The following is a 21,754-nucleotide window of genomic DNA, read 5'->3' as shown; positions in this document are numbered from 1 at the left end:
CTCTTTGGCAAGAACACCTTGTGTGGAATTTTCAAATTAGACTTAGACTCCTCTAGAAAGACAGCAATCTTTGCTTTGGGCAGAGGATTACTGATTTGTTACATTTTCCCCTGTAACGACTTTTCATTTATTACAGAATCAGACAGACTGAATCACTTTCAAGATATGTACATATATACATACATATATACACACATACATATATACATACATACATACATGTATATATGATTTTTGGGATAACGGCTTTTGGGGCCCGGTGCTACCATAACCCAGATGAATGGCCGAAAAGACCGAATTTGAAATACGAGCTGCTAAAGTGTCGGGGAGTACGTCTCTCCCTCCATACATGCCCTGTCTGTCTTTGCACATACATGCATGTGCCACACCACACCACACACACACATATCACACACGCATGCACCACACCACACACACGCACACACACACACACACACACACACACACACACACACCTCACAGTTCTTGCCACCACTTGAAAATAAGTTGCAGACGTTGTGACATCAGTATTTCCCACCTTTGCTGATCTCTTGAGAAACAAGTGCCTCACGGTTGTTTTGCCCTGACTTGGGCAACATAGCGGACATCTTTCCCTATGCCTACCCGCCACTTGTCGACTTCTTCCCCGAGTCTGTGGCCCATTGCGTTTCGCGGGTCGACGCCGCTTGGTCTGTTTTTGCGGAAAGCGGTTTGCGATCAAATGATGAGGCCGTTCTCATCAACTTTTACTGCAGCATTTGGACAAGTCGCTTAACTTCTCCCTCGATTTCTCCATTTGTAAGACAGGGACAAAAGCACTTGGGACGATTTCCCCCGAGAAAACCCACATGACGGCCTTGCAGGGGAGAAGCTGAACGTTCTCTTCCTGCCTTCGGGTCACCCCCCTGCAGGAGATTCACCCACCTCCGCCCTTCCTCACGGACAGCGCCCACCTCTTCCGTGAATCAGGACCCTCACACTCCCGACTTGTCATTAAACGTCTCTACAGACGTCCCTGGATATTACATTGTAAAGCAGATAGCCATCCAGTGGTTCTGGCTTCCCGCTGGAGCAGTATTCCACAGCCTTTGCATCCAGTAAGCGACATTCTGAACAGCAAGCAATATGTCACGAGCTGCTCTGTGCTCTTGAACCTGGAGAACATGCGGCCGTGTGTGTCACGGGCTGGTTGGCCCAGGAGCCCCAGTGTATCAAGAACTGCACAGAGGACACCTAAACTGCTTTACCATCTACTGGGGTTCTCAGGGCGGAAGATCCTGCCGCGTTCAAAACAGAGATTCTCTCTTTGCTGGAGTAATTTCTAGAACAGAGATCATGTGTCAGCTTGACTTGCCCAGCATTTTCTATTAATGTATGGATGGGTTTTGCACATGCTGCTTTTATTTTTATGACAAAATGGTAAATAGATGCCATAGTCTGTCACTAAATTTAGTTTATGAATCTCGAGGATAACAATACTACCAGCTTTAGCCCTAGGAGAGCTTTCTTTCAAACTTTGTATTGAAGTATACCACAGATTCAGAAAAGTACACATGTTTGAAGCACTCCCTTTAGCGAATTTTCTATGAACTCTACACACCCATATAACCAACACCCATTTGGCCGCTCTCCTGATTTCCAGCAGCTTAGATTAGCTTTGCCTGTTTTGTGCCTACACGTGGAATCCAGGGCACGTGGGTGGTTCAGTCAGTTAAGCGACCAACCCTTGATTTCAGCTCAGGTCGCAATCTCACAGTTCGTGAGTTCAAGTTCCCAGTGGGGCTCCGTGCTGCCAGTGCAGAGCCTGCGTGGGATTCTTTCTCTCCCTCTCTCTCTGCCCCTCCCCCACTCATTCTCTCTCCCCGCCTGCAAAGTAAGTAAATATAAAATATATTTATATAATATAAAATATATAATATAAATATAATACAATATAAATATTATATATTAAATATATTTAATTTAATTTAATACTAAATATATAAATCTATATTAAATTTTATATATTTATATATAAATATAATATAAATATAAAGAATATAAAATATAAAATTTATATTTACAAAATATAAAAAAAGATAAATGGAATCAGACAGTATTTACCTTTTTCTATCTGGCTTCTTTAACTTTCTTAAATGAGTTTCACCCACATTACTGGGTATAGTCATAGTTCATTTGCTGTCATTACTATATAACATCACAAATAAGAAATCACCATTTATGTATCTGTTCCACGGCTGGTGGGTATTTAGGTAGTTTTCATATTGGAGATAACGCAAACATCCTCAGACCTGTCGTTTGGTGAGCACCCGCATGAATTCTGCTGAATACGTATTTATGAGTGGAAGTGTCTATGTTGCTTTTTATTTTTAAAAATTTTTTTTAATGTTTATTTATTTTTGAGACAGAGAGAGACAGAGCATGAACAGGGGAGGGGCAGAGAGAGAGGGAGACACAGAATCTGAAGCAGGCTCCAGGCTCTGAGCTGTCAGCACAGAGCCCGACGCGGGGCTCGAACTCATAGACCGTGAGATCATGACCTGAGCTGAAGTCAGACGCTTAACCGACTGAGACACCCAGGCACCCCTCTACGTTGCTTTTTGAAGTATACAGTTCCACAGTTTTTAGTAGAGTCATGAATATGTGTACCCCAACCACAGTCAATTTTAGAACATTTCCCTCACCTCAAAGAGAAACCCCATTCCCTTCGCTATCAACTCTGGACCCTTCCTTCCCCTCAGCCCTAAGCAACCACTGAATCTACTTCCTGTCTCTGTAGATTTGCCTTTCCTCCTCCTCAACATGTCATATGTACGGACTTATACGATATGTGGCTTTCTGTGTCCGGCCTTTTTTGCTTACTATAATATTTTCACCGTTCACCCACGTTGTAGCGGATATCAATACGTTTCCTTTTTATGGCCAAATAATATTCCATTGGGTAGACCGTCCACGTTCCGTGTATCCATTCATCCCGTTGCTGGAACCAATGGGTTGTTTGCATCCTTGGCTATTGTGAATAGTGCTGCTGGGAGCATTTAGGTACAAGTGTTTGTTTGCGTCCCCGTTTTTAATTCTTCCGGGTAGATACTTAGGACTGGAATTGCTGGGTCATCTGCTAATTCTGTGTTTAACTTTTTGGAGAAGCACCCAGCTGGCTTGCACCTTGGCTGCACCATTTTGCATTCCCACCAGCTGTGCACAAGGCCTCCAGGGTCTCCACATGTGGCCATCACTTGTTATTTTGCGTTGTTTGATTCTCGCCTCCCTAGGGTGTGTCACTTTTCGTTCGCATTTCACATGCTTGTGGGCCAAATATCTTCTTTGGAAAAACGTCCATTCAAGTCCTTCACTCATTTTTTTTTTCCGTTGGGTTGTTAGGAGCATTATTTATAATTCACTCATTTGGTCATTCCGTTGAACACCTCTTACATTCCAGGCACTGTGAGGCACTTGGGGATAAAACAGTGAACACGTTCGTTGCCAACAATAAAAGGTCAAGAGAATAAAAGAAAAATCCTCATTTCCTGATTTCTCACCTGAATTCTCAAGTGCAACTCTCCAAGGACACCTTTAGGTGGGGCTTTGTCTCCGGTTTTTCACGGCTCCCACCTGCCTCATTTATGTGTTTTAGGACGCCCAACCCAAGTAGCTGAAGGCCTCACTAAATATTTACGGTAGTTTCTCCTTATCCATGGGGGATATGTTCCAAGACCCGCAGTGGACACCTAAAACCACAGCTAGCACCAAAATATATATACAACGTTTTTTTCCTATGGAGACATACCTATGGTAAGGTTTAATTTATAAGTTAGTCATGTATGAGATTAACAACAATAATAATAAAAGAACAATTATAACAATATACTGTAATAAAAATTACGTGGATGGTCTCTCTCAAAATATCTCCCTGTATTGTACTCACCATTCTTGTGATGATGAGACATGGTAAAATGATGTAAAAGGATGTAAATATGAGACACTACTACTGACCTTCTGACAATATGTCAGAAGGGGGATCCTCTGCTTAGCCATGGGTAACTGCTGATGGTGGGGAGACCATTCGACTTTAGTTCTTTGAGTTGGAAGCCACAGGAACTGCTGGCTCTCCTCCTCTGACTCATTAGCTTCCCACCCAAACGTTAAAAATATTAATAACAGAGGCGTCTGGGTGGCTCAGTTGGTTAAGCGTCTGACTTCGGCTCAGATCATGATCTCACTGTCTGTGGGTTCGAGCCCCGCATCGGGCTCTGTGCTGACAGCTTGGAGCCTGGAGCCTGCTGCGGATTCTGTCTCCCGCTCTCTCTGCCCCTCCCCCGCTCGCACTCTGTCTCTCTTGGGCTCTCAAAAATAAATAAAAATGTTAAAAAAAATAATAATAATAACAAACAAAAGCCACAACTTCTCAAACCAAATCTCTATTGTCTTTTTCAGGTTTAGATGGTGTGTCTGCCACTCTGTTTAAGAACAGAAAAAGAGGGACACCTGGGTGGCTCAGTCGGTTGAGTGTCTGACTTTGGCTCAGATCATGATCTCACTGTCTGTGGGTTCTAGCCCTGCGCTGGGCTCTGTGCTGACAGCTCGGAGCCTGGAGCCTGCTTCGGATTCTGTGTCTCGCTCTTTCTTTGCCCCTCCCCTGCCCATGCTCTGTCTCTCTCTCTCAGAAATAAATAAACATTAAAAAAAAAAAAAGAACAAAAAAAGAAAGGGGGGCCTGGGTGGCTCAGTCGGTTAAGCGTCCAACTTCGGCTCAGGTCTTGATTTCCTGGCTCTTGAGTTTGAGCCCTGCGTCAGGCTCTGTGCTGACGGCTCAGAGCCTGGAGCCTGCTTCAGATTCTGTCTCTCTCTCTCTCTCTCTCTCTCTCTCTGCCCTCCCCACTCATGCTCTGTCTCCTTCTCAAGAATAAATAAACATTAAAAAAAAGAAGAAGAAGAAGAACAGAAAAAGACGGAGTGCCTGGGGGTTCATTTAGTTAAGTGTCCTACTCTTGATCTCAGCTCAGGTCTTGATCTCAGGTTTGTGAATTCAAGCCCTGGGTTGGACTCTGCTGGGGTGTGGAGCCTACTTAAAGAAGAAACAATAAAAGAAAAAGAAGTGGCTGCCCCTTTTTGCCCAAGGCCCTTGGGGTGTGTTCGAGGAAGGAGGAGAGAAGAATCAATTGTTTGCGCTTGGAGTTTCGAAAGGTTGGGTGGTTCTTACCTTTATGAGCAAACTGCATTCATACGAGTTTCTAGAATTCTTAAGTCCTCTGGAGGAGCACCTGTTCCCACCTCTGTTCTGCCCTGCTCCGGTCCCAGGTTCCTGAGTTCAATGAGTAAACAGTGGTGGAAAAAAACAAAATGGAGATTAGACAGTCTGGGGGGACACATGCAAAGCCTAAAGAACAGAATTGCCCACCCACTCCTTCCTCCCCGATGTGTGTTCCAGGGGCGGTTTCGCTGACTTACCGGCTGCAGACTCAGCTACTTGGGCTCTGTGCATTTCACTCTCTTTACCTATAGGATGGCAGTTCATGCTTCCCACCTGTACGTATTAGGATTTGCTTAGCATATGTCAGAGAAACCCACTCTCACTGTGGCTTTGAGGAGATGGGAGTTTCTTTTTCTGCATCCTGTGTGACAGCCACCTTGTGGAGGCTCGGCGGCACAGTACGCCCCCCTGTCAAGGCTCCAGCCTCTTTGTCTCTGCCATTCCCTTCCTGTCGCAGATGGCACTCCAGCTGGTGGGAAAGGAAAAGAGAAGATGCCCCTTTCCTTTAAGGGAAGTTGTACCTAGTACCTCTCTTTAAATCCACACCTTCACCTTTGGGCCAGACCACCTGCAAGGGAAACTTGGGAATGTGGTTTCTATTCCACATGGCCATGGCCAACTAAACTCCCCGAGGGTGGTTTCTTAAGGACAAGGACCTATTGGGGGCCTTTGCACTTATCAGCACTGCTATGAAGATAAAGGATATAACATATGTGACAATTGAAATGGATTTTTCTGGGTTTTTTTTTTTTTTAATTTTTTAATGTTGATTTACTTTTGAGAGAGAGACAGAGTGCAAGTGAGGGAGGGGCAGAGAGAGAGGGAGACACAGAATCTGAAGCAGGCTCCAAGCTCTGAGCTGTCAGCACAGAGTCTGACGCAGGGCTTGAACACACAGACCGTGAGATCATGACCTGAGCTGAAGTCGGCCACTTAACCGGCTGAGCCACCCAGGAGCCCTAGTTTTGGGGGGAATTTTTTGCACATAAACCAACCTGTTGATCTGCCAACTAGAATTTCCAGGAGGCCACTCTCTGGTCTGAAATCTATGGTTGAATGAGTAGAAACCCGGGTTCCGAACCAAGGACAGTGGTCAACTTTGAGGATAAGAGGAAACCTGTTATGTTTTGTTGACAACAAAACCTTTAAAGTGCCTGAGATTTTCCCTTGGCTGCCTCCTGAACCCGATGCTGGGCTGTGGGAGGCTGCCTGCCAGGCCTTCAAGGGCACTGGTTATCCACTGAACCTGAAAACTGTAGGTATATTAGGATGTATCCGTTATAAGCAACAGAAACGCAACTCAGACTGGCTTAAGTTTATTTTGGTTTGTTTGCTGATTTATTAGAGTCCACGAATAAGTGAGATCGGGCAATGTTTGTCTTTCTGAGTGTGGCTTATTTCACTTAGCATGATGTCCTCCAGCTTCCTCCTTGTTGCAAATGGAATTTGGCATTCCCTACCCGCCCCCCCCCTTCCGGAAACTGGCTTAAATTTAAAGAGGGAATTTATTGCCCTTTGACAGTGGAAAGTCCAGAGGAAGGCAGACATCACCTGTGGCCGGGCCTAGGGATTCAGAACCTCAAGATGAAGTTTGTTACTGTGCCTCCCTGTCTCTGTCTCTCTCTTCCTACTTAGTAACCCTGTGTTCGTTTTCTTCTTAAGCAAGTTCTCCACATGCTTGTTCTTGCAACTATCACTTTTGGCAAACCCAAAGGAAGAAGGCACACTTGTTTCCCAGTGGGCAAAAATGCATGCCCTCCGCCGCTTGCCTGTGACGTAGGGATTTGGGGCGTGTAATCCCTTTTGAGGGGTGTCATAGTGGCCACTGGGAGCCCGCTCAACAGTATTTTAGGTTGGTCAACCTAGGGATAGTAGGGTGTGGGGCCTCATAGGATTTTATAGCCCTGCTGTCTGGGCTGTTTTCTGCCCCCAGTACACCTGCAGGAACCACTTGGCCTACGTGGCTGGCCACAATCCTTTGATAAGATTAACTGGGTCATTTACATAGTATCCCCTTTCACTTGAGAATAACCACCGATCCAGGCCTCAGACTACTCCTAGGTGGGGAAGCTGAGGCCTAGAGAGGATAAATCCTGCGTCTTTTCCTGATGCCCCTGAGAACAAGGCTGCAGGTGGTTTGTAATGCTAGGAGGCAGGAGGCAGGAGAAAGAGGCAGGAAGAGAAGCTGGCATAGAGTGTTTTATTCAAGTCACAGCCAAGGCAACAAGGGCTTTACCCACCAGGACCTCTGAGAAGGTACAGATGCCTCCCAGCTCTGTCCAGCTGCAGAACGGGAGAGAACTGAAGTCCCTGAGCAGACAGGATCCCAAGGAACTGTCCCAGTAGCTGAAAGCAGAGATGCTCCATGGAGGTGACATGGGACACCAAAGGTGACTGTGTCGGTTGCCCACCCAGCCAGCAGCGTACTCGGGAGGAGCCCTCAGACCCCCGATCCCAGCCTAGTGCTCCCTTGCTCCCCACAGAGCTGCAGCGGGTCCCCTCAGCTTCCCAGTCCGCCTGCCTCGTGACCCACCCTCGTGCAAGGTGGCAGCGACTTCCTCTCCCATTTATGGGGAAATCCAGTGTGGCTCCCCTCTATCCTGCATACCTTGTTCTTGCCCCAGACTCTCCCCTACAAGACCCAAGCAGTCAATCAACAAAAGGGACACGTGGTCCTTTTAGCATAGCACCTGCAGCACCGAATTGGCCAACATCGGCCCTCAGGCCCCACACCACACCCTCTCTGATGGGAACAGGGTCTGAGACCTGTTACACTCCCACATTTAACCGACTGAACCACCCAGGCGCTCAGAGTTTTTTTGAGTACAGCTTTAGAGTTGCAGAATAACTGAGCCTTTCTATCGGGTCGGGGATGGGGCAGGGGCGGGCACTTGTGCACGCTGTGAGCAGCCTACCTCCCGGCCGGGTGTGCCAGCCCCTGGTGCCAGAGCGGCCTGGCCTGGCACAGCGGAGCCCATCGCCTCTCTCCCCACAGCTCCGCAGGGGCAGATCGCACCGTCCCCCTGCCCGTCGGAGGCCTCAGCTACATCCAGGGCCTCACAAGACAGCGTCTTATCAACAAGACTGTGGGGCAGTGCCTGGAAGCCATAGCACAGAGGGTCCCCGACCGGGAGGCCTTGGTCGTCCCGCAGGAGAACATCAGGCTGACCTTTGCCCAGCTCAAGGAGGAGGTGGGTCCTGATCTTGAACCCTCGAAGTCAGCAGGTGCTAGCCCCCCAGGCTGCACTGGCTGGGTGGAGCCCTCAGGGCAGCACCTGGCTATGGGGCAGGGTGAGGGGGCTGCCTGAGAACCCCAAGGGATGGCAGGAGAAGGGGACAGGGCTGAGGCAGAAGGGGCCCGAGGTCACCTGCATCACTCACTCCTGGGCTGCTTGTTCACGGTGCACATTCCCAGGCCCCATCCAGGCCCACTGAGGCCTGGGAATCTGCCTGTCCCTTGCTCCCAGGTGGTTCCGGTGACAACCCCCGGGCCAAGGGCTGAGGTGGGAGTCAGGGCCCCTTCCGGCTCGCCCACGTCTCACCCCTTGTGCTCTATTTACACCAGGTGGACAAAGCTGCTTCTGGGCTCCTGAGTATCGGCCTCCGCAAGGGCGACCGGCTGGGCATGTGGGGACCCAACTCCTATGCGTGGGTGCTCATGCAGCTGGCCACCGCTCAGGCAGGCATCATTCTGGTGAGCGGGAACAACTGGGTATGTAGGGGGTGCAGAATTCACGGGGAGTCCCCCAGCTCCTTGGCCCCCAAACCGAACCGGTGCCTGACTGGTTTCAGACCGCGTAGTGCTTTCTTCCGAAGCCCCCCAAGGAGGCCTGGACGGGCAGGGCACTGCCTCTGACGGCATGGTGTTTCTGTGCCTCCCGAGAGTGGAGAGGCAGCGGGAGGGACAGGGTCTGGCTGAGACACTCACTGACATACCCTCACTGTCTCCACTAGGTGTCTGTGAACCCAGCTTACCAGGCTATGGAGTTGGAGTATGCCCTCAAGAAGGTAGAACCCGCTCCTGGGGGAGGGGGCTGGCCAGCCAGCCAACCAGGGGGATGATGGGGGGGGGGGGCGGGGGCGGTCAGAGAGGCCACGCACAGGTGTGCGACACCCAGAGTCTATCCGTCCTCAGGTCTGCAGCAGGGGGGAGGAGAGGGTGGTCGGTCAGACCCAAGGCCGGCGTGTGTGTCCCGGGGTCAGCACAGGTGTGTTGGAGGCAATAGGCATGTGAGCTGGCGTGTGTGTGGCACCTGCGTGTGTCGGGGTGGTGGCGTGTGTGTGTGAGAAGGAGTCACTGTTAGTGAGAACTAGCCCGGAGCCCCCGCCTGGAGCTCCCAGCTGACCAGGGGGGGCGGGGGCTCCCCCTCCACAGGTAGGCTGCAAAGCCGTCACATTCCCCAAGCAGTTCAAGACCCAGCAATACTACAACATCCTGAAGCAGATCTGCCCAGAGTTGGAGAAGGCCCAGCCGGGGGCCTTGAAGAGTCAGAGGTGGGGCTCTCCCACACTGGGAAGGGGGCGCGTGGTGTGGCCCCCTGGCCCCCTGATCCCCTCCCACCCCCCAGGGATGAGGCTGGTGTCTCCCTGGGCCTTCCCTCAGCCCCTGATTCTCACTACCCTCCCTCCCCGCAGGCTCCCAGACCTGACCACAGTCATCTCGGTGGACGACCCTCTGCCGGGGACCCTGCTCCTTGATGAGGTGGTGGCAGCTGGAAGCACAGAGCAGCATCTGGCCCGGCTGCGGTACACCCAGCAGTTCCTGTCCTGCCATGACCCCATCAACATCCAGTTCACCTCGGTAGGGCAGCGGTCTCCAGGCCCCAAGCCCCGGCTGGCCTGCTAACCCCTGTCCGCCCCTGTGACCCTTCCCCAAGAATGAGGAGATGACAGAAGAGGCCCAGGGCGCGGACACTCTTCTGGGGCCGGCCCTAGCTGTCCTCTCGGCCCCGGGAAAAAACATCGCCAACTGGCGTCCTTGTCACATGCCCCCCCCCCCCCACCCCGGCCCTCTCTTCCTCAGCACGGAGGCAGGTGCACTGGGCCACATCAGGCCAGAGCTGACCGATGTGCCTCCTCATTTAGTAGATGAGGAAACTGAGGCCCAGAGAGGGAATCTGCCGCTGGGCCAGAGTTCTCTGAGCCACTTGATGAGTGGCATAAGAACAGAGACCTTATCTTCCACATTTCTGGATCATCACATCCGGCACCGTGCGGGCACATGGTATACCTTTGTGAACACACGTTCAATGAATGGATGGATCAGGGACACTGGTCCCGGTCTCCTGACTCCCGGTCCGGTGCTCTCCCATATGGTGGCCCAGGGTGGGAAGGACATGGGGAGCAGGAGCCAAGCGTCACCTGCTTGTCTTATCAGGGGACGACAGGCAGCCCCAAGGGGGCCACACTCTCCCACTACAACATTGTCAACAACTCCAACATGATAGGGGATCGGCTGAGGCTGCACCTAAAGGTGAGGGGGCTAGCCCAGGCCCTGCAGGGGGTGGGGTTGTTGGGCTCCCCCTGCTGGCTAGTGGGACTGGCTGGGGGTGGGGTTTGGGGGGGCACTTGTGGCTCCGGGGTAGAACCAGTTTTCTGCCTCCATTTCCAGACATCAGAGGAGTTACGGATCATCCTGCCCAGCCCCCTGTACCACTGCCTGGGTTCTGTGGGGGGCACGATGGTGAGCCTAATGTATGGTGCTACCCTCATCCTACCCTGTCCGACCTTTGATGGCAAGAAGGCGCTGGAGGCCATCAGCAAAGAGAGGTGGGCATCAGTGGGTAGCCCCCCAGGGGCCGATGAGACCCTCCGATTCCTCACTCCGGGGCTCTGATCCCTTTCTGAGATGTGTGCCCGCTTCAGCCCAGAGAAATGGAGACAGGGGTAGTGGGGGACTCCCAGGGGAGGACGAGTTCCTGCCTCCAAAGAGCTTCTCCTTCCTGTTTCCCACATATACAGCCTTGGCCCTTTCTGGCGGAGGGGGGGTTCAGGGTGGGGTGGGTAAGAAGAGGGAACTCCCTTCTACTTCCAAGCCTGATTCTGAGACTCCCCCCACCTTATACAGAGGCACCATCCTGTACGGCACCCCCACAATGTTCGTGGACATTCTGAACCAGCCAGACTTCTCCAGTTACGACATCTCGTCCATGTGTGGAGGTGGGGTAGGGCCAAGGGTAGCCAAGCCAGGATTGACCTGATGAGCTAGATATGTGCCCAATCTCTTATTTAGGAGGCAACAAGACATTGCAGAAAAGCGGGTGGGAGGGAGGCAAATCCCCAGTGTCCTTGGACACCAGCCCAAGGCCAAGTGCCAGGTGTAGGAACAAGTCCAGGGTCAAGGGCAAGAGGGGAATGTTCTGCTCTAGAAGGAGCTGTAGGTGAGGGGGTCCACAGGGCCTGGAGAAGCAGGGAGCTGTGTCAGTCTTCTCTCTGATTCAGGTGTGATTGCTGGGTCCCCCGCACCCCCAGAGCTGATCCGAGCCATCATCGACAAGCTAAACATGAAGGAGCTGGTGGTGAGTGGCAGCTGGGCTGGGGCTGCGGGCAGGGGGCAGGCCAGGCCCGGGGTGAGAACAGACTGTGTCTGTAGGGATGAGCTCGGGCCAGATTTCCAAGGAAGACCCTCTCGGTTGGCCCTCCTTCCAGAAAGCAGATGTGAGAAAGTGCAGTCTGACCTCATCAGCAGCTGGCGAGTCATAGAAATAGGTGACAGGGGAGTAAATATTACACATACATAAATTTATATTTATGGAAATCTGGAAGAGAAGGGCAGCATGGGAGGGTATGCGGCAAAGCACCAGTATCCCGCTAGAGTGTCCTGGCAGGCAGGGGGCTGGCGGAGTTGGGGTATGGGCTCAAGACCCTTTCTGGAAGAAAGGAGTAGGGCAAAGATCTGGTATTCATTTCCAAAGGGCAAGGCCAGGGGAGCAAAGGGAAGGAGGATTCGGGTTCTGGTTCTGAAGGACTTGGGGTCTTGGCAATAGCTTCTCTGAGAGGAGCCGTGGCAGTGGGGCCAGGCGTGACAGAGCTCTCACCGTCAGGGGGAGCTGGGTTCGTGCTGGAGTGCCCGAGTCCCCCTGCCAGGACGTGTCTAGGTGTGAACAGCTCTGTGCATCAGCAGAGGCTGTGGGGAGAGGTGGGGATCAGAGATGGGAAGGTCAGTAGTTTCTCCAGCTGGAGGCAGAGGCCAGTCACCAGGACCGGCTGAGTCAGGACCTGCAGTGAGGCAAGGTTCAGCGTCAGAAGCCCGATAGCCTTGACAAAGCTTGCAGAGAATGGTGGGAGTCCCAGGCAGCGTCATTTTCTCCTCTAGAGGGGAGCCTCAGTCCTCCCCTCCTCTCCCTGCACAAATGGAGAGTATGCATGCCCCTCTGTGGGCACAGAGTATCCTGGGACCCCCCCCTCCTCACTTGCTAGAATCTCCGGAGAGGGGAATAGGGGAGCTGCCCACCCGTGCCCCACCTGTTCAATGGCGGCCGGCTTTCTTGGACCTCTTAGTGGGGAACTTGCAGCCGCGGAAGGCATCGGTGTCACGGATATGCTGGCCTTTGAACTTGGCGGGTGAGGCGCAAGTGGCATCAGGGCGGGAAGCCTTGGCTTCCAGCCACCTAGAGAGACAGAGAGTCGCTGGGATTGGGGGAGAGATGGCAGGGGGCGGGGGGGTGGGGCGTTGGGGGAGGGGACAATGAGCCAGGGGGCCAAGATCAACTTATCTCTAGGATAGCCTGGAACTGTCATCTTCATTTTACAAACGCCTAGGGCCCACACCTGTTAGGTAGCAGATCTAGGACATGTGCCCCAGACGTCGTACTGCTGGGCCAGTGTGCCTCCACTCCATCCCATGAGGGCAGGTCACAGCGGGTAGCGTGGGGGTGTTCTCACCTCCGAAGACCCCGGAGCTGGCAGGTGCACTTCCAGGGGTTGTTGGTGAGGGTGAGGGTCTCTAGGCTGTCAAAGGGGAAGTTGGAGGGCAGCTGGTTCAGGCGGTTGTTCTCCAGGTGGATGTGTTTCAGCGTGGTCACACCCAGGAAAGCACCGTCCGAGAACTGGGGAGTGAGGTGGACGTGAGTGAGGACCCCAGCCCCGGTGTCCAGCCTCTCCCAGCTCTAAGGTCCCCCAGCGGTGGCTCCGGAGGCTAAACTGTCTCAGATGACCTAAGCCATACAGCCACCGATTGAGATAGGTGGTGTTATTTCCAAAATGCAGATGGGGGGCGGGTTTGGGCGTGCTGGGGGGGGGGGGGGAGGGGGGAGGGCAAGCCTCTTGCCCAGGGTCACACTAGAGAGTAAACAGTAGCTGCAGGACCACACCCAGCTCCTCTTCCCCTGGCATCGCACTCCCTGCACAAACACTGGGCCTGGGGAGGCAGCCAGAGTTTGGCTCCAGCGGCCTGCGTTGGCACACGGTGAAGCTGGTCAGTGTTTGGTGGGATGGGCAGTGGGCCCAGGCTCCCCGCAGCCCCAGGGTCCTGGGACTTCCCCCAGCTCTGTCCTCACTGCTCCCTCACTGCTTGCCAGATGCTATTTGTGGAGCCTCTTTGGTGGAGCCTTTGGCCAGGCTGGACGGCTCCAGAGGAAACATTCTATTGGTGCCCGCATCTTGGCCCAGGCATCACAGTCCTGCCTGGCCGCACCGCCCCCTCCCCCCCCCCCCCGCCCCCGCCCCAGATCAGCCCCTACTGCCCTGCTCTGCGACCCACTAAAAGGCCACTCTGGCACCGGTGGCCCACAGGGAAATCCGACTTCATGTCTGCAGGGGCCGGGGCTGAAGAAGGGCGGGCCGCATCCACCCAGACAAAGTTGGCTGCCATCCAGGTATGATTCTGCCCTCATCTCTGTGGCTCAGGGAGGGGTGCGGAGTTCCCTGGTAACCAGACTGTTCTGATGACGGTCTTCTACACCTTGCCTTGGTCCTCGCCCAAACCTCCTGGCCGAAGCCCCTGTACCAGAGTGATTTTCCAGTCCCACGGAGAGATTCCACCGCCACCCAAGGCAACCCCACCTGGGTATCACGGGGGAGGACGGGCTGAGCAAGGATGCAGCCAGGAGACGGGTCTGGTGACTGCGGTGGGCAAAGGGCAGTCAGTGGTCTGGGGGACAGTGCGGCCCAGCCAGTCTTCCCTGTATGGAGACACCCGGAGTCCTGTGCCAAAGGCTGACAGTGTCATGGGGCTCTTGCCTCTGTCCCTTGGCAGAGCGCATGGGGCCATCCCTGCAACCTGGGGAAACCCCTAGTTCCTGGGCCCCCTCCGTTGAAATGAACCTGAGAACGCAGCGGAGTATGTCTGTGTGTGAACTGGGAGGTGGGGCGGGGTGGGGGGGGACATTCGCCAGGGCCTCTGGGGGGCATGGAGGAGGTCTTCTTCCTCAGCTACTTGCTTTCCCTTCACCCCCCAGCCCCCCACCCCACTTTTGCACACATGCAATCCCCCCGCCCCCCCCCCCCCCCCCCCACCAAGAACAGGGTCTCTTTGTGGGCCTGATTTGCCCAGCTCCTCTGGAAACCTTCTCAATAAACAAACCTTCCTTTATGGGGTGGTAGGCCTGCTGGAGACAGGAAAAAAACAGCAGAGGAGGGATGGAAGGGCCCAACAGGAAGAGGTGGCTCCTGCCCACAGCAGGGGGTTGGGGAGCACTGGATGTGCCTCCCAGGGGCCAACCGAGGGGCCAGGGCAGCCCCAACTCTGTCCGTAAGTAGGAATCCTAGGAGGGCGGTGGCTGAGACTAGGGACAGGGGTGAGGATGTGACAAGATGAGGGACAGAGGTGGCAAAGCTCCTCACCTTGGAGACAGCCAGAGAGACAGAAGCAATTTTAGGGGAGAAGGGACGGTGCCCGGCTGTGGCCCTGGATCCCTGGGCCTCGAGGCAGAAAAGGAGCCCGGGCAGAGCTCCGCAGCTGGCAGCTCACCTTCTCCAGGTTGGTGTTGTCCAGCCAGAGGGTCTCCAGGTATCTGCCGAAAGACTGGAAGGCATTGTCGGGAATGCTTTTCAGGGGGTTGTGGGACAGCTTCAGCTCCTCCACCACCCGCAGCTTGCTGAGGGCGGCTGAGGGGTAGCCGGACAGCTGGTTCCTGTCCAGGTAGAACTTGGCGAGGTTCTCCACGTCGTCCAGAGCGCCGGGCTGCAGCGAAGTGAGCGCATTTTCCGACAGGTAGAGCCAGCGCAGGTCCTTGGCGCCCTGGAAGGCGCCAGCGCGCAGCTCGCGGATCTTGTTGTTGTTGAGCTGCAGGATGAAGAGGTTGACCAGCGGGGAGAGCAGCCCCCGGGGCAGCTCGGTCACCTTGTTGTGGTCCAGGTAGAGGTAGGTGAGCTCCGTCAGGTCGTCGAAGGCGCCGGCGCGCAGCACACGGATGTCGTTGTGGGACAGGTACAGGTAGATGAGCTGCTTGAGGCCTCGGAAGGCGCCGGCGGCCACCTCGCGGATCTGGCAGTGCTGCAGGTGCAGCGACACGAGGTTGGGCATGGCCCGGAACGAGTTGGCGGCCAGCACCGGGAAGTTGTTGCGTTGTAGGTTGAGCAGCTTGGTCTTCTCTGACACCTTGGGGATCTTCTGCAGCCCCACCTTGTCACAGATGACGTGCTGCAGGTCTCCGTGGCAATGGCAGTTCTGGGGGCAGGCGGCCAGCGCCGGCAGCAGGCCGGCCAGGAGGCCGAGGCTGAGCAAGAGCAACGGACGGGCCATGGCCGGACGCCGGGGGGCCGGGGGGCCGGGGGGCAGCGGCGGCGGCGGCGGGGCGCGGGCAGCGGCAAGTCCTGGGCACTCCGGTCTCCCGCCCTATTTATACGGTGGCCCTGACCGCAGCCTGCAGCCGGAGCCAGCTTCTACGTGGAGCATCCAGGCCACCGGGCTTAACTCCCTCCCGCCCAGGGATGCGCCCCCGCCCTCGACGGGGAGGGGCGGGGCCCTGCCCCCAGCTGGCGACCGTGCGAGGTTTGGGGGGGGGGGGGGGGCTGGGACCGTGACCCCAGAGCCTCGTCCTGGCCCCTGGCCCCTTTCTCCCTGCTCTCTCAGATCCTGCCTCTCTCCCGACCCTTCCCGCCCCCCCTCCCCCCCCCCCCGCCCCGCATCTCCTTTCCCCATCCTTTGGGGGGGTTGGGGGATACGAGTGCATGCAGAGCCCCAAGTTCACACCGGAGAGTTGGAGGCGTTCCCGAACGTATTTGTTTGCTCAAGTTTGCGCCTGAAAGCCGCCCCCCCGCCCCCCCCCCCCCCCCCCCCCCCCCCCCCCCCAGTACACGCTCGGCGCGGAGCCCTGGCCCTGGGGAGGGAGGAAGCGGGGCCGGACAGCCGGACGCGAGTCTCGCCGCGGTCGGCAGGCCGGCCGGCGGCGCTTTAATAGCACTCTTGTGCGGCGCCGGCCGAGCGTGCGAGCCGCGCTGGCGTCGGGCTCCCCCTTCCGGCCGGCCAACCCCAAGGCGACGGGCGCTCCTTCCCCACCCTTGGGGTGTGGTCTCTGGCCCCTCTCGCCCAGTCCCGGGCTTGAGTTTCTGTCCCCTGCACTCCCATCCCGTTTTTCCACTGCTGAAGGCTAACCAGAAATGTGGGAACAGGGGCGGGGAGTGGGGGAGGGGGGGTGACCCGTAGAACTCGCAAACACACCTGAAGACCACAGTCGCGGAGCGGGGACAACTGAACCAGCACAGTCACACCATCTCTCCCCGACCCCCTCCTTCATTTCCCTAAAATATCTCCATCTCCTCATCCCCACCGCCGGCGGTCAGGACCTGCCCCTGAGGGGTCTCTCAGGGTGGCGGCCAGAGTGGCGCCAAGGTGTACTTGGCAGAGGCCACACCTGGGCAGTGGCCCCAGGACTATGGCGAGGTGGGGGGGAGGGGGGTCAGGTCCTGGCTACCAGCGATCAGCTCTGGACAGCTTAGGTCCTGTGGGCAGCCGTCCCCCAGCCGACCAGATCTCTGTGTGTCCATTTGCCAGCCATGGTGTCCGGATTCCTGCGGAAAGGGGAGGGTAGGTAGGCAGGGTAGGAGCCCTGGGCTGCCTGGTAGAGGCTGTTGTCTGGGTTTGAGAGGGGGAGGGGAGGGGCCCCAGCGGTGTGCCAGCTACCACAGAGGAAGTGGGGAGTGGGGTGGGGTGGGGTGGAGGATGGACAAAGGTCTGTTGTCTGTGTTGATCAGGAGCCTAGATTACAGGGTACCTAGCCCCTCTCCTAAGCCCCTTTCACCCGTTGCCTTAGACGGGGGTCATAGTTGGCTCAGAACATTCCCTGATGGTATTTAGGTTCCTCCAAGGTTGGCTTCTGGTTTTCTGTTGCTCAGGATGTTCCAACCACTGGAAGTATTGGGTGGGAGTGGGGTGGGTGTGTGTGTGTGTGTGTGTGTGTGTGTGTGTGACTGGCTTTTAAACCCTGCTCTGGCTATATTTTAATTGTGATGGAAATACATTTACAGGAAACTCTCCAAAGCTTTGGGGTCACCCACCACAAGGCCAGGCATTGATCTCGGGGTTTCAGGCGGGTGGGTGGGTTGTGTCTGTGCAGTTTCCAGCTGGGCCAATGCAGGCTGGCTTTCTCATCAAGTTTATGGGACCTTCAGTTTGGAAGGGAGGGAGAGGGGATGTTGCGGCCTGAAATCAGGGAGGGGGTGCTGAGACAGCCTGGGGAGGAAGGAGAGAAGGCTGGGGCGTCGGGAACGCAGGGAACCATGGGCTCAGGCACATGGCTGCTCCAGGAAGCAAGAAACAGAGAGCCCTGGCTAGAAAAGAATGTTCCTTGATCTCAATTTTATTTCAGACCTGGGGCCCCTGCTAGTTGAGCTAGTCTCCTCTGCCGAGGTGCCTCTTTTCCCATCACCCCACTGCCCTCCACTTTCTCCTGGGTTCCTTCACATCCCCCCAGGGTAGCTCACCCTTCACACTGCAGCTCCAGTGCTCCCTCCAAACACCTTCCCCCAACCCTCTAGGTGGCTTACGGAACAACAGAGAACAGTCCCGTGACCTTCATGAACTTCGCCGAGGACACTGTGGAACAGAAGGCAGAAAGTGTGGGCAGAATTATGCCTCACACAGAGGTTAGCCCCAGACGGAGACCTTTGGACCCCACCTCCTATCACTCCACTGGGACGCATTCCTTGGGGACATTTATTGCTTTCTTTCTTTTCTTTTCTTACATTTTTTTTCATCTTTATTTTTGAGAGAGGGAGACAGAGTGTGAGTGGGGGAGGGGCAGAGAAGGAGGGAGACACAGAATCGGAAGCAGGCTCCGGGCTCTGAGCTGTCAGCACAGAGCCTGACACGGGGCTCGAACCCACGAGCTGTGAGATCATGACCTGAGCTGAAGTCGGACGCTTAACTGACTGAACCACCCGGGCACCCCCATTTCTTTCTATCAGACAGCCACACAGCTCACTCAAGGTGCCAAGAGCACCCCGAGCCCCCAGCAGCAAGGTCCTCCCCAGGCCTGGCCTAGGGCTTTTTCTGAGCCTGAGGCTAAGGCCTGAGAGGAAAGAGCTGGAACAGTGGCCTTGAGCAGCCGCCAGCTGAACTCCCGCAGCCTCCCTTCCTGTCTGAGGTGTGTTTTTGCCAAGCCCCACTGTCTGTTTCAGGGGCAGCCAGGATGGCCTCAAAGAGGAGCCAGAGCACAGAGATTTTTCCTACACAGTTTTTTTTCTCTCCCATACCCCCGGCCCCTGCCTTCTACAGAGCCCGTCTTTTTGCTTGGCATAAACACTTAGTTTCCCAGGCAGCCTGTCCCTTTGAGGGCCCCTTGCACCTTGAGGGCTGACCCAGAGCAGCTCTCACTGATTGGTCTGGGCAGAGCCAGGGGCTGGAAAGGCGAAGCTCCCCCCTACCCCCATCCCGAGGCGCCCCCCCCCCCCATCCTGAGGCGAGAGGGCAGGAGGCCCCAGCCTGAAGTTGCCCGGTCCCAGGCCCAGATTGTGGACATGAAGACGGGGACGCTGGCCGAGCTGAACACGTCCGGGGAGCTGTGCATCCGAGGGTACTGCGTCATGCTGGGCTACTGGGGCGAGCCCCAGAAGACCGAGGAAGCGATTGGACAGGACAAGTGGTATCACACAGGGTGAGGAGGCAGCTGGGGGCCGAGGAGAGGCTGGGGGGGTGGGGGGAGGGGGTGGGGGGAGGGCCTGAGTCTTAGCTGGAAACATCAAACTAACACAAAGAGAACTTGTTTGTCAAGAGGGCTCCTTCACATCTTGGAGACTTCATTTCCAAAATGTGTCAGATGAGGATGATCGTGCTCCCTGCACAGAGCACCCAAAAAGATCAAACACAGCGTGGGTGAGAGCGCCTAGGACAGGGCGTTATACGGGTGTCTGTAAAACCTGAGCCAAGAGTCATCTGTCAATTGAGAAAAACAATTTTTTCTCAAAGCTTTTTTTCCTTCTTCTTCTTTTAGCGTTTTATTTATTTTTGAGAGGGGGAGAGAGAGAGAGAGAGAGACAGCACAAGCTTGGGGAGGGGCAGAGAGAGAAGGGAACAGGGGATCCGAAGCGGGCTCCACGCTGACAGCGGAGAGCCCTATGTGGGGCTTAAACTCCTGAACCGCGAGATCATGACCTGAGCTGAAATCGGACCCTTGCCCAACTGAGCCCCCCGGGCGCCCCTCGAGTGAACAAATTCTTATCGTGCACTCCGATGTGCCAGCACTGTTCTGGACACTGGTGGTCCAAGGGAAGGCAAGATGAACAGGGTCCTGCCCTGACTTTCCACACTTCTTGGGGAGGAAGACAGATACGAAAGAGATCAGTTCAGACATTGATAAACGCCAGGAAGACAGTAAAACAGGGTCAGAGAAAAGAAAGCAGCAGTGGTGGGGACAGGAGCTTCTCTTAGATTGGGGGGGTCAGAGAAAACCTCTTTAAGGTGGACGTGTTTAAACTGACCCCCGATGGGGCGCCTGGGTGGCGCAGTCGGTTAAGCGTCCGACTTCAGCCAGGTCACGATCTCGCGGTCCGTGAGTTCGAGCCCCGCGTCAGGCTCTGGGCTGATGGCTCGGAGCCTGGAGCCTGTTTCCGATTCTGTGTCTCCCTCTCTCTCTGCCCCTCCCCCGTTCATGCTCTGTCTCTCTCTGTCCCCAAAATAAATAAAAAACGTTGAAAAAAAAAATTAAAAAAAAAAAACTGACTCCCGAATGATAAAAAAAAAAAAAAAAAAAAGAAAAGAAAAGAAAAAAAAAGCTAGCCACGCAAAGCATATATCCAGAACGTCTTATTTATGCCATATCCCCCAGAGTCTAGGGCAGTGTGAGGCACACAATAGGTGCTCAATAAATGTTTGATGACTAAGCCAGTCAGAAGAGGCAGAGGTGAGAGGTCATCCCTGGGCTTTCCTCACAGAGACATCGCCGTGATGGACAATCAGGGCTTCTGCAAGATCGTGGGCCGCTCCAAGGACATGATCATCCGGGGCGGTGAGAACATCTACCCCGCCGAGCTTGAAGATTTCTTTCACACACACCCGCAGGTGCAGGAAGTGCAGGTGAGGCACCCAGCCCAGGTGAGCCCCCAGGAGCAGGAAACAGGGATGGGCATGGCAATGTCTGACATCTGTCTCTGGCACTGCAAGGTGGTGGGGGTGAAGGACGACCGGATGGGGGAGGAAATCTGTGCCTGCATTCGCCTGAAAAAGGGGGAGAAGACTACAGCGGAGGAGATCAAGGCTTTCTGCAAAGGGAAGGTGGGAACCTCAACCCGCCCCATGCTCATGTTGCTTTGTGCTTTAACCCCTTCTCCCTGCCAGCCAGCCAGGCAGCCCACTGCCCCCTCCTCCTCCCCCCCCCCCCCCCCCCCCGCCATCCTCACGCTTTATCTCCCTCTGGTCTGCAGATCTCCCACTTCAAGATTCCCCGATACGTCGTGTTTGTCACAAACTACCCCCTCACTGTCTCAGGAAAGGTGAGTAAAGGAGACCAGAGAGGGGCAGGGTGGCCTGGGGTCCTAGGTACAGAAGGCCAGGTGGCTCGACCTATGCCTCCCTCCGTGATGGGCAAAAGAGTCTGGCTTGCCACAAACTTTCCCGACTTTACCCTAAGAACCACCTCAGTCCCAGGCAAACCAAGCCAGCTGGGAACCATGGTTGGCAGAGGCCCTGAGCCTGGCTCTCACTCTGTTCTTTTTCCTCTAGATCCAGAAATTCAAACTTCGACAGCAGATGGAACAACATCTAAACCTGTGAATAAGGGCGGGGGGTGGGGGGGGATCCTCCCAGGCCCTCGCTGCCCTCCTCCCACATTCCCCTGTCGGTCTTTGTGATTTGGCATAAAGCGCTTCTGTTTTCTTTGGTTGGTCTCTTGCTGGTGTGCTCTCTTGACAGCTGCTATGGGATGGAGAAGGGAGGGGCACTTTCAGACCCTCCGGTTCCTTGTCACGAAGGTGCTGACTTTGGTGTGCATTATCTATTTCATTTAATCCTCACTTGATCCCTTTGAGACATGAACCCAGATCATTGCTTTTTCACTTTGTTGTCAGATTAGTCCAGCAAGAAGTATCCTTTTTTAAAACAATAACAGCTTGGGGCGCCTGGGTGGC

The 21,754-nt window shown here is 55.0% G+C and overlaps 2 protein-coding genes across 3 annotated transcripts in view; one reads left to right on the top strand and one right to left on the bottom strand.

Moving 5' to 3' along the window:
- ACSF2 (acyl-CoA synthetase family member 2) overlaps positions 1 to 21,507 on the top strand; it is a 34,697-nt gene extending 13,190 nt beyond the window's left edge. Inside the window, exons 2-16 of the mRNA XM_042915797.1 lie at positions 8,247 to 8,442; positions 8,817 to 8,945; positions 9,206 to 9,259; positions 9,627 to 9,745; positions 9,887 to 10,052; positions 10,629 to 10,724; positions 10,863 to 11,020; positions 11,319 to 11,410; positions 11,693 to 11,769; positions 18,170 to 18,277; positions 19,136 to 19,287; positions 20,564 to 20,705; positions 20,793 to 20,903; positions 21,053 to 21,121; positions 21,351 to 21,507. Coding sequence (XP_042771731.1) covers positions 8,247 to 8,442; positions 8,817 to 8,945; positions 9,206 to 9,259; positions 9,627 to 9,745; positions 9,887 to 10,052; positions 10,629 to 10,724; positions 10,863 to 11,020; positions 11,319 to 11,410; positions 11,693 to 11,769; positions 18,170 to 18,277; positions 19,136 to 19,287; positions 20,564 to 20,705; positions 20,793 to 20,903; positions 21,053 to 21,121; positions 21,351 to 21,401 — 1,720 coding nt within the window. The 3' untranslated portion in view covers positions 21,402 to 21,507. The remainder of the gene's footprint in view (positions 1 to 8,246; positions 8,443 to 8,816; positions 8,946 to 9,205; positions 9,260 to 9,626; positions 9,746 to 9,886; positions 10,053 to 10,628; positions 10,725 to 10,862; positions 11,021 to 11,318; positions 11,411 to 11,692; positions 11,770 to 18,169; positions 18,278 to 19,135; positions 19,288 to 20,563; positions 20,706 to 20,792; positions 20,904 to 21,052; positions 21,122 to 21,350) is intronic.
- On the bottom strand, positions 11,971 to 16,143 carry CHAD (chondroadherin). Of its 2 annotated transcripts, none has more exons than XM_042915799.1 (4): positions 15,162 to 16,143; positions 13,136 to 13,299; positions 12,716 to 12,861; positions 11,971 to 12,377 (listed from the first exon to the last, which is right to left on the bottom strand). In XM_042915799.1, the coding sequence occupies exons 1-3, from the start codon at positions 15,933 to 15,935 to the stop codon at positions 12,720 to 12,722; spliced, it is 1,080 nt and encodes a 359-aa protein (XP_042771733.1). In that variant the 5' UTR covers positions 15,936 to 16,143; the 3' UTR covers positions 11,971 to 12,377; positions 12,716 to 12,719. The 2 variants fall into 2 exon arrangements, with proteins under 2 accessions (XP_042771733.1, XP_042771732.1); XM_042915798.1 differs by having other exon boundaries at positions 11,971 to 12,469; positions 15,162 to 16,141.
- Positions 21,508 to 21,754: the final 247 nt, after the last annotated feature.

The sequence above is a fragment of the Panthera leo genome, chromosome E1, assembly GCF_018350215.1.
Source record: "Panthera leo isolate Ple1 chromosome E1, P.leo_Ple1_pat1.1, whole genome shotgun sequence".
NCBI lineage: Eukaryota > Metazoa > Chordata > Mammalia > Carnivora > Felidae > Panthera > Panthera leo.
Note: the sequence above shows the minus strand (reverse complement) of the source record. Positions and strands in the feature narration are given on the sequence as shown.